This window comes from Alexandromys fortis, unplaced genomic scaffold, assembly GCF_014885135.2.
Source record: "Alexandromys fortis isolate MF-2015 unplaced genomic scaffold, M_Fortis_MF-2015_v1.1 scaffold_155, whole genome shotgun sequence".
In the NCBI taxonomy this organism is placed as follows: domain Eukaryota; kingdom Metazoa; phylum Chordata; class Mammalia; order Rodentia; family Cricetidae; genus Alexandromys; species Alexandromys fortis.
Genome location: NW_026068052.1, coordinates 329204 through 340628, shown reverse-complemented (window position 1 = coordinate 340628; position 11425 = coordinate 329204). Strand labels below are relative to the sequence as shown.

Sequence of the window (11425 nt, the reverse complement as noted above, 5' to 3'; positions counted from 1 at the left end):
ACTGGATAGAATTAAGGTTTCTAGAGAAATGATAACCTGTTCTTCCTGGTTTGGAAAAAGGACTTGGATAGAACCTATCCAAATAGACATTTCAGTTGTATATAAAATATGGATAAAAAGCTAAAGAAGTACAGCCTTCTGTTCCTTTCAGGTCCATGAGAACTCTAAGCAGACTTAGTTACCTTGCCCCTAGCAATCAGGAGTCTTGAATAGTTAAGTAGAAATGGTTTACAATGCAAGACCATAAATGAGCGAGACGCTGAGGACAGAGACTGTATTTAAAATTGTTTGTTCTCTTTCTCTTTTAAGACCCCACCAACAACTGAACGTTTCGGCCAAGCTGCTACAATGGAAGGAATTGGAGCAATTGGTGGAAATCCTCCTGCTTTCAACCGTCCAGCTCCTGGAGCTGAATTTGCTCCAAATAAACGCCGCCGATACTAAATAAAAGTTGCAGCGTCTAGTTTCCCGCAACCCTTAAAAGAAAGGTTCTTTTTGGACTAGCCAGAATTCTACCCTGGAAAAGTGTTAGGGGTTTTTCCCAATAGATAGGTCTTCCCTGCCTGTAATACTCTAGGGAGTATGCTTGGAGGCAGAGGGCAAGGGAGGGGTGTTATTTAACAAATCAAAGTCTGTGGTATATTGCTTTCTCAAGTCTGTCTGGTGCATTCCTGAAATGTGTTGATTATTGAGGGCCTTGAACCATAGCAAAGTGAACGTAGAGCGCTCCATTAATCTTGATCATTCCTGTTTCCTTCTTTCCTTCCTTGCTTTCTTCATCCCTCCCTCCTTCATTCATCATGTTTTAATTACTTTTTCATCTTTATTCCCCCAACCCCAGAGACACTGCCACATATATACCACAAAACCTAAACATCCTCCAATGACCTAGCCCAATTCCTCCATTCACTCCCAGGTGAGAATTCAGACAAATGTCCGCAGAGGTTACAACATACATACGGTTCTGTTATATCTCATATATAACCCCTTCATGTCCTAAGGAAGACATTTTCTCTTAGAGGTTTTCATTTTAGTATATCTTTAAAAAAAGAAAAAGTCTTGTGTAAACTTGCCTCCATGTTTCTCTTGGGTAAGGACTGCTCAAGACTGAATGCCCTTTTCTGTCTGATATTGCTGTTCACAGCTTTTCTTGATAGGCCTAGTACAATCTTGGGAACAGGGTTGCTGTGTGTTGAAGGTCTGACAGTAGCTCTTAGCCTTGCCTATCTTAGGTAGTTACGCTGTGCATTTTTTATTGGTGTACTATGTTTGATTTGTTCCTGATACCTTCAATTTGAAATTTTTCTGAGAAATGGAGCAGTAATGCAGCATCACCTTATTAAAATACATCTGAAGCCTTTTAATTTTCTGTGCTGTTTTTTGAAGGGGAAGGGAAGGAATTCTGTCTTGGGAAATGCATACAGTAGACTGCACTGTCACCTTTTGAAATACTAAACATTAGGCAAACATGGGCAGGGGAGGGTGAGATGCAAGATAGAGTGGCTAGGATCAATGCTGGGTAATGGTAGTAGCAGACAAGCGACTCCAAATGGCAGAAAATGGAGGGGTTGTATCCATACCACAGGGAGGGAGGATCTTAATTAGTATTTTGTTTCTTAGCAGCTGCTGGTATGTCAGAGGCTTGGAATTGGCAACATCTAAAACTGCTATAGTTACTGACCTCACCCAAGTTCCAAGGGCTCTTCCTGAGCCTCAGAGCTAAAATACTCTGGAGCACTTTCCTATTGGCTGGGAAGACCAACTGAAGTTCCCTTGCCCATGTTTGGAGGTGGACGCCTCCTGAACTAAAGATAGAAACAGCTGGCCCTTCTAGGCAGCTAAAAGCCTTCAGACTTAAGAGGTGTTCCCCACTCTGCGGCCAGACTCCTTGAAATACCCTTTGAGTAAGCTCAACCAGCGCTTCCATGTCTCTGCTCTGCCATAACAAAGGCTGTGGGCAACACTTTGACCCTAATATCAATCTCCCTGGTGAGTAAATATGGACCTTGGGCTCTGAGTAGGTGTTAGTTGTTCAGCTGTGGGCTGGCTATTGGGAACAGGAAGAACAAAAATTGGGCATGATTTGGGTGATCTTCAGTCTGCTGCTTTACTTTCCACATTGTATGAAGAACCATTAACGAACCTGAAGAAAATAGGAGGGATGCTATTTGACATAGTTCTTTCCTGCTTTCTGGTATCTACAGATTCCTGTCACTATCACCCTGGGGTCCCAATCTTCCATGATGCACTTAAGGTGAGGAATAGGTGATGGGGGCCTAGCAGGAGCATTTTCCCCAAGGAAATATACCCAGGAAATCTAAGCTGATCAGGGTCTCTTGTTGTCAGGGTTGGTCCTGCTGCCGAAAGCGAACTGTAGATTTCTCTGAGTTCTTAAATATCAAGGTAAAGCCTTTACTTCCTTGGATTCTAGTTCCTATGAAAGAACTCTTCTAATCCTTATCTCCTTATCTACTAGGGCTGTACTGTGGGACCACACTGTGCTGAGAAGCTTCCTGAGGGCCCTCAGCCTGAGGGCCCTGCCACGAGTTCGCTTCAGGAGCAAAAACCTCTGAATACAATTCCAAAGTCAGCAGAGACCTTGCTCCGAGAAAGGCCTAAGTAAAGACCCAAGGCTTTTTTCTCTACCGATGCAGGGATTAATGGCTCACTGGGGATTGGAAGCAAGGGGTTAGAGATGTGAGGAGGGTCGTGTGTTGACAGCTTGCATGATGCATCTTTTGTCATAGGGGAAATTTGTGTCAAGAAATGTCTGTTGCTATAAGATGGTGTAAGGATGATGGATTATTCTAGGGACTAGGTAACTTCTCAAATACATGGTATATAGCAAGAGTAGCGACTAGATAACCTGTGCTTTGATTTTGTTGAGCTAGGCTGTGAGGCCCAGTCTTGAAATTGATCCTCTTAACTTCCTGAAGGCCGACATTTTTACAGGTGTACACAACCACACCTGCTTGAAAATGAAGTGATATTTTTGTTGTGCATTTTCAGTTTTTAATAATTTTTAGTTAGTATAGAAAGGAATGGGTTTCATCAAGTTTTCATATATGTATCATTGTACCTTGCTCATGCATATCCCCCCAATACACCTCTATTAATCTCTTTGGTTTTGGAAGAACTTAATCTTACATGTTTTGTTGGCTCATTCCTGTACTCCCAATACTTAAAATGCTCGATCAGCAAGATTGCTCTGGATATTGGACTGGCCTGGGATACAGAAAATAAAAAGTAAATCTTAAATTGCTGCACATGTTGCTCTGTGTCCATAGATTGCAAAGCTTAGGCAGAGGTGACGGGATCACCAAAGGTCTGAGGCTAGTCCATTCTGTACAGTGAATTACAGGTCAGTTATGGTTACCGAGGGACATCTTGTCTCAAAACAAGAAAAGGAGCCATTAGTATGGCTCAACAAGTAAAGGTGATTCCTCCATAATACTAGCTGGGTTTGGTCCCGGAAGTCTACATAAAGATGCAAACCAAGAAGTAATACTACTAAGTTGTCCTCTGACCTCCACACGTGTGCTATAGTGTACAGTCCCGACACTATGCTAGTAATAATAAACAAAAATTCATAAAAGCTCAATATTTGAATTTCTTTTGAAACAAGGTAACCCTGTCATTTTTATTTATATGTGTGTGTGGCTACAGTGATTGTGGCTGCCTGGTGTAGGTGCTGGAGACTTAATCTCAGGTCTTCTGCAGGAATAGTAAGGTTCCCCCTCTTTAGGTTGCATATTCTCTCCAGCCCCTTAAAAAGCTACATCTTCCCGGGCAGTGGTGGTGCACGCCTTTAATCCCAGCACTTGGGAAGCAGAGGCAGGCGGATCCCTGTGAGTTCGAGACCAGCCTGGTCTACAAGAGCTAGTTCCAGGACAGGCTCCAAAACCACAGAGAAACCCTGTCTTGAAAAAAAAAAAGCTACATCTTGCAGGTGTGGTGGTGCATGCCTTTAATCCCAGCACTCAGGCGGGTGGATCTCTTGAGTTCCAGGTCAGCCTGGTCTACAGAATGAGTTCCAGAACAGCTAGGGCTACACAGAGAAACCTCTCAAAAAAAAAAAAAAACCCCAAAAGGCTACTTTACATCATAGGGTATTAGTAGGATTAGGAAGGCAGGAGGTTGCAGAGAATATTATAAGCAAGAAGCATTAGGTTCACATCAAATAGAGGAAGTGATGTAGTTCTGCAGAGAAATGTGGGAAGAGTAGAAGCAACCAACTGCAAAGGAAGCCCTGAGCCTTCTCCAGGGCTATGGATTTGAATGTCCACAGAGGTGAAAATTGCCACTAGAGTTGTCCCCTGATTTCTCTGACCCTGATATACTTTCACCAGACTGACTTGATTCTAACAGTGTGGGTAGGGGTGCTAGGTTATTCTGATGAATGGATCAGATCTAAATGCCTGCTTATAACCTATAGGGCAGAGATGCCTCCAAAACTGCTGCCACTTATTATATCTCAAGCCCTGGGAGTGGCATTGGAACAGAAGGAACTAGACCAGGAACCTGGAGCAGGTAGGTGGGCCTTTAATAGGCCAAATCTCAAAGACTGGAATTTCATGTAAACGGCAGTAGGGTGGGGCAAATAGAAAAGTTCCTGACTGTTTCCTTTGCCCAGGACTTGACAGTAGTCTGATCTGGACTGGTTCCAGCTGCCAGAACCCAGGATGTGATGCTGTGAGTGAGAGTTTTGGGGGGGGGGGGGGGGGGGGGGGGGGGGGGGGGGGGGGGGGGGGGGGGGGGGGGGGGGGGGGGGGGGGGGGCGGGACTCAAGCATGTGGCTGTGTGATACCTGGGGATAGGCATGATTTTTAATGACCTGTTTCTCCTTTGGCCTTAGTTTTACCAAGGTCCTGAGAGTGACTCTGCTCCATGTACCTACCACCCAGGGGCACCTCGGTTTCATGAGGGGTAAGAGAAAGTACTGGGTAGGTTTCTTCCAATATAAATGAGAGTAAGGGCTTGGAGTGGAATTCATATAAATGATCTTCCTCCCTCAGGATGAAGTCTTGGAGCTGTTGTGGTATCCAGACTCTGGATTTTGGGGCATTCCTGGCACAACCAGGATGCAGAGTTGGTAGACATGACTGGGCAAAGCAGGTAAGCCCCCCCCCCCCCAACTTCTTAAACAGTTGGTTAGGCCCCAGTTACAGAGATAAGCTCTCCTCATATCTCCTGGCTGACCTCCCTAAAATTTTCCTTTAATACAAGTCAAATAAAATTCTGTTTTTTATCTCTCTATAGCCCGGAGTCTTGGCTATATGAAATAGTTAATCTTTTTGATTTTTTTTGTGTCTTTATTTCCCATGAGACTCCTCCTGGTTTAAGAGTTGAATTTTCCCATCTTCTTTTCACATCTCTTTAGCTGCCAGCTTCTTGCCGCCATGATTGGCACCAAACAGATTCCTTGGTAGTGCTGACTGTATATGGCCAGATTCCACTTCCTGCATTTAACTGGGTGAAAGCCAGTCAAACTGAGGTGAGCAATGATCTGGGGCAGGATGGGGGCGAGTAAACTCCGGTGGTCGTACAGTCTTACGGGGACACATGCTGCCACTCTTTTTTATTTGTTTTGGTTTTTCAAGGCAGCATTTTTCTGTGTAGCCCTGGCTGTCCTGGGATGCACTCTTGTAGACCCGGCTGGTCTCGAACTCACAGAGATCAGTCTGCCTCTGCCTCCCGAGTGCTGGGATTAAAGGCGTGCGCCACCACCGCCCATCGTATGCTGTCACTCTTTAGGTTCCAGTGTCCCCCAAGAGGAATGGAAAGTTATTACAGTAGGGTTGGCTGGCAGGCCTGTGAATCTTGCCTCTTTCCTGGTTCTGAAGTAATGACTTTTTCTGACCTTCTGGATTTGATACTACCCTTCTAATTCTTTTCTCTCAGCTTCATGTCCACATTGCCTTTGACGGTAACCGAGTGTTCCAAGCCCAAATGAAGCTCTGGGGGGTAAGTGTAGAGAAGTAGGCAGAGGCATGGGGGGGGGGGTAGACAGGTAAGAGGAGGGCCAGACTGAGTCGGTAGAGGGTAAGCTGTGGGGAATAGATCATTTTTCTTTAACTGCTTTGGTTTTCCCTCCTTTGTCTCCTCTTCCTTCTGTTCTTCCCCATTGTGTTCTTCTGTCTTCCCCTTTCTTTTTCTTTTCTGTTCTTATTTATCAATACTCTAAGCCCAAGTCTGTGATTTCTTCATTCTTTCTGTCTCTCCCTCCTTCTTAGGTCATAAACGTGGAGCAAAGTTCTGTCTCCTTGATGCCATCACGGGTGGAAATCTCCCTGGTCAAGGCTGACCCAGGATCCTGGGCCCAGCTGGAGCACCCCGATTCACTAGCTGAGAAGGCGAGGGCAGGGGTGTTGTTAGAGATGGATGAGGAAGAATCTGAGGATTCAGATGATGACCTGAGCTGGACAGAGGAGGAGGAAGAAGAGGAAGAAGCTATGGGAGAATAGTAACAGCAGCCAGTTGAGTTTCTAGGTAGGCTCTCGGTGACCTCAGAGACTAGGATATGGTTGACTGTGTGGTGTCACTGAGCAGCAGGAGGCTGGAGGAGGAGAGAACAAACTGTGCTGCTACTCCCCTAAATAAACCTTATATTCTGCAGTTTCACATAAGCGTCATCTCTCACCTCATCATGGAAGAGTGGATTCAGTCCCACCCCGCCCCCACTTGGCTGTGTGTTTGGCACACATGTGAAAACAACAGCCACCAGGAGTGTATGAGCACTTCCTGGATGTCCAGTTCCATGTTAGATGGTTTACAGAAAGCTGAGAATCAGCCTCACTCATTTCTCTCAAGAGAAAGACCTGAGCTGGGCATGGTGGTGCATACCTATAATCCTACCACTTAGGGTCAGGAGTCCTTGGTCATCCTCACCTACATACTGAATTGGAAGCTAGCCTGGGCTACATGAAACCTTGTCCCCTACAACTTTCCCTCTGAATAAAAGGTACAAACAGGAAAAAAAAAAAAAAGAAATGACATTCTAAGCTGGGTCTGATGGCTCCTACACCTCGAATCCCAGCACTGGTAAAGCTGAATTAGAATGATTGCCATGATTTTAAGGCCAGCCTGGTCTAGTTTGAGCTAAAAAGTAAAAAAGCTAGTTGTAGTGGTTTGTTCCTACAATTCTAGTAAGCAGGAGGCTGAAGCAGGAGGATTGTAGTATAAGATCAACCTAGGCTATGTAGAAAGTCCAGATACCTGGATGACATTCTTGGTGACCCTGGTGCTTTTGCTATTGATTACTACATATCAGATTGTATGTGCAAAGAGAAGACACAAAAGTTAGTAGGGTGTGGCTAGATTGAAAAAAATCCTAAAATTATAGGTCATTATTTTTATAGTCTTGCTATATGACCCAGAATCTTCTTGCCTCAGCCTGTTCACTGCTGTAATTACAGGTGCAAGTCCCCATACTTAGACAAAATACTTAGTGTGGGGTATTTTTGTTCGTAGTACTAGGGATACTCTAACCCAAGACCTACCACATGCTGTGCAGACATTCTACCACTAAGACACAGCTCCTGCTAAAGGGAACTTAAAAGACAATATGGGGGCTTGAGAGATGTCTCAATGGCTCACAGTTTATACTGCTTTTCTAGAGGAGCTGAGCCTGATTCCTATTGACCACATCATGTGTCTCCCTACCACCTGTAACTCCAGATCCAGGGGATCCAATCAACTCCTGTGGCCTCTGGGCACCTTCACTCACATACACATACCCACACACAAACACACACATTATTTTTGGGGGGTTCTTCGAGGCAGGGTTTCTCTGTTTAACAGTCCTGGCTGTCCTGGAACTCGCTTTGTAGACCAGGCTGGCCTCAAACTCACAGAAATCCGCCTGCCTCTGCCTCCCTAGTGCTGGGATTAAAGTATTCTGTCTGTGTGTTTGCCTGCAGGCCAGAAGAGGGCACCAGACCTCATTACAGATGGTTGTGAGCCACCATGTGGATGCTGGGAGTTGAACTCAGGACCTTTGGAAGAGCAGGCAATGCTCTTAACCGCTGAGCCATCTCTCCAGCCCGCCACATGGCATTTTTAAACTCTTAAAAACAACTACACAACTGAGTGGTGGAAAAAAATTACAAAAAAATCCTCAAAAGTAAATAAAAGACATTATGGTTAGCTCACTGTGTCTGCAGATTTTGTGTTCATGGATGGATTCAATGATTGTGAGTTGAAGATATAAAGAAAAATTTGCACTAAATGGTTATAGATTTTCTTAAATAATAGTGTAGTAATCACTTACAAAGCATTTATTTAGTACTATAATCTAGAGGTAGATAGTTATAGGAGAATATGTGTATGTTATATGCAAATACTATGCCTTTTCTTCAGAGACAGGGTTTCTCTGAGTAGCCCTGGATGTCTTGGAACTCACTCTAGACCAGGCTGGCCTAGAACTCAGAGATCTACCTGACTCTGCCTCCTAAATGCTAAGATTAAAAGCATGTGCCACCACCGCTTAGCTATAATGTCTTTTCATATAAAGAATTTAAGTATCTTCCAAGCTTGGTGCAAGCAGGAGGTTCCTGGATGGACCTCCCTCCTGCTGATATTACACAGAATGACTGCATAGACCTTTCTATTATTTTCATTTTATTGTTGTTATTTTTTGTTTTGTGCTTGTGTTTTGTGATACTGTTGCCCAGGATGCTTTGGAACTCATTAGATATAGCTCAGGTTGGCCTCAAACTTGGAACAATCCTCCTACCTAGCTTTCTCAATATTGGGACAACAGGAATAGGCTACCATACCCAGCTGAAATGTAGACTTGTTTATTTTTAGTCTCCCTCAGCAGAATCATCAATAATCTGAGAAAATCAAATTCTAAGAAACAGTACTAGAAAGATGGCTCAGGGGGTAAAGACAGTTGCTACACACAGCTCGTGGCTTTCAGTCCCTGGAATCCATGATAGAGAACCAATTCATGAAAGTTGTTCTCTGATTGCCACACATGTGCTATTGCATGTGGGTGCCCACACTTACACACATGGTGTGACACACAATAGTAATAAATTTCCAAGAAATACCCAGCAAGGAAGCTCTTCAAACCTCAGCCAATCTCAAGTTCTTTATTTCTCTTAAGTCCACTGCCCATCCTCTCTCTTTCCTCCATCTGTCTCCCCCTCCCTGTCTTCCTTCTTTCTTTAGGGTATCATGTAGCCCTGGCTGACCTGGAACCCAATATGTGGACCAGGTGAGCCTTGAACTTGTAGAGATACTCCTGCCAGCACACCCACATCAAGCTCTTCATTTGGTGTCTTTTTGGATCAGATTGAAGATAACTAGTATGTGATTGGGATCCAGGAGTGAAATGAACTGGAACAAATGTGGACAGTAGTGTACATGAGGATTTGGAGGCTGAGGGAACATTAGGCAATGGCAGGGAATATCTCCGAGGATGTGAGTTCCACCCACAGGGGAGTTTGATCAGAGGTAAAGAGACTTCCTGGCTATATAGGATACATAATATCTCACTGCTCTCATTCACCAAGTCTCACTGCTCTCATTCTGGATTCGTGGGGCAAATAAATTTTCTCCTTTGGACTAAAGCCTCAAGAGTCCTGCTTTCTTTCTTCTCCCCTTACACCCTCCCTCTCTCCCCCTTCTTTCCTTCTTTTTCTTGGACAGGTTTTCAGCTCCACTGAACTGACACTGAAATTGAAAATATGAACTAAATCAGAGGTCCACTGCCTCCTGAGTGCTGGGATTCAAAAGGTTTGTGCCACTATCTTCAGTCAAGAATGCTCTCCAAACTTGGAAGCAGTTTACTCTTTACTCTTTATTCCATTCGTTTCTTTAAATGTATATGGCACCACACACCTTTAATCCTAGAATTAGGAGGTAGAGGCAGGGGAATCTCTTGAGTTGGAGGCCAGCCTGGTCTATAGAGCAAGTTCTAAGCCAACGAGAGCTACATAGTAAGACCCTATCTCAAAAAAAAAAAAAAAACTAAAAAAATTTATTATATTTTAATTTATTTTTATAGACATGCACAGGGTGGAGTGGTATATATGGTATGCAGTTTGGAGGAAAACTTGTGCCAATCAGTTCTCTCCTTCTACCATGTAGATTGCAGGCATTGAAGTCCATTGTCAGGCTTGGGAGCTAGTGCCTTTACCCTCTGAGAAGTTAGCACTGTCAGCCGGGCATGGCAGCACAGGAGGCTGAGGCAGGAGGATCAATATGAATTCAGTATTAGTATAGGCAAGAACCTATCTCAAAATCAAAAACAAAGTTAGAGGTAAAACAGTCAGGTATGGGCTAGATGTGGTATCTTACGCCTTTAATTCCTAGAGGCAGAAGCAGACAGATCTCTGAGTACAAGGCCAGCCTGGTCTACATAGAGAGTTACAGGACAGCCAGGAACCCTACCTCAAAAATCAGAAGAAAACAATGATTCCCCCCAAGCCAGGTATGGTAGTGCATTCCTATCTGTAATCTCAGTACTTGGGTGTTGTGGCAAGGGGATCATGAGTTCATGGCCAAACTGAAGTACGTGGCAACTTTGAGGCCACCCTGGGGTATGTAAAAAGTTCAAGGCTAGTGTTGGTTTCATAGGGAGACTTTCAAATTTTGAGGTAAAATGACTAGAGAAAGATACATAATATGCATTTATCTTAACTGTAACTTTTTCTGTCTATCAAAATCAGGATAACAGCAATTGTCCCGAAATCCTGAAGAGAAAGAAGGTAAGGGTTCAAAAAATTCAGATAATTCTTATATATAAGGTTTATATATAAAATGCCAAATGTTCAGTGTTAACAAAGTATGGTACTAGTTCATTTTATAAAGCCAAAGTCTAAAATATAAGAAATTTCCAATATGATCTGTATATCCAATATGTGATCTGTATAGTGGCAGTAGTTAAATAACTACTGTGTGTGTGTGTGTGTACATGTGCATACGCATGCTGTGTGAGCGTGTGTGTGGAGCCAGAGGTCAATATCTTCCTCAATTGTTTTCCACCTTAATTTTTAAAGACATTCTCTCACTGAACCTATAGTTCATTAGTCATTTGGCTAGTCTGACTGGCCAGTGAACTTCGGAGATCCCCTTCTCTCTGCCTTTCTAGTGCTGGGATGGCTTTTGATTATTCTTTTGAGACAAAGTCTGAATGTCCAGAATTTGCAAAGTAGACCAGGCTGGCCTTGAACTCACAGAGATCCCTCTGCCTCAGCCTCCCAAGCATTGGGGTTAAACACATGCACCACCATGCCCAGCTTTTTTTTTAATTAAATTTATTTATTTATTAAAGATTTCTGCCTCCTCCTCGCCACTGCCTCCCATTTCCCTCCCCCTCCCCCGATCAAGTCCCCCTCCTCATCAGCCCAAAGAGCAATCAGGGTTCCCTGACCTGTGGGAAGTCCGAGGACCACCCACCTCAATCTAGGTCTAGTAA

At 44.0% G+C, this 11425-nt stretch overlaps 1 protein-coding gene across 2 annotated transcripts in view; it reads left to right on the top strand.

Annotated features, from left to right (window-relative positions):
* The first annotated feature begins 456 nt into the window (after positions 1-456).
* The window catches only part of Itgb1bp2 (integrin subunit beta 1 binding protein 2), a 31623-nt gene continuing 20654 nt past the window's right edge, over positions 457-11425 (top strand). The window contains exons 1-11 of one of the 2 annotated variants that reach the window (XM_050119617.1): positions 457-1989; positions 2205-2254; positions 2347-2403; positions 2477-2619; positions 4436-4530; positions 4634-4692; positions 4856-4926; positions 5016-5115; positions 5381-5494; positions 5902-5964; positions 6234-8145. In XM_050119617.1, the coding sequence (XP_049975574.1) occupies positions 1926-1989; positions 2205-2254; positions 2347-2403; positions 2477-2619; positions 4436-4530; positions 4634-4692; positions 4856-4926; positions 5016-5115; positions 5381-5494; positions 5902-5964; positions 6234-6464 (1047 nt within the window). In that variant the 5' untranslated portion in view covers positions 457-1925 and the 3' untranslated portion in view covers positions 6465-8145. Of the gene's footprint in view, positions 1990-2204; positions 2255-2346; positions 2404-2476; positions 2620-4435; positions 4531-4633; positions 4693-4855; positions 4927-5015; positions 5116-5380; positions 5495-5901; positions 5965-6233; positions 8146-10676; positions 10716-11425 lie in introns of those variants that run through there. The other variant, XM_050119618.1, reaches the window with a different exon arrangement.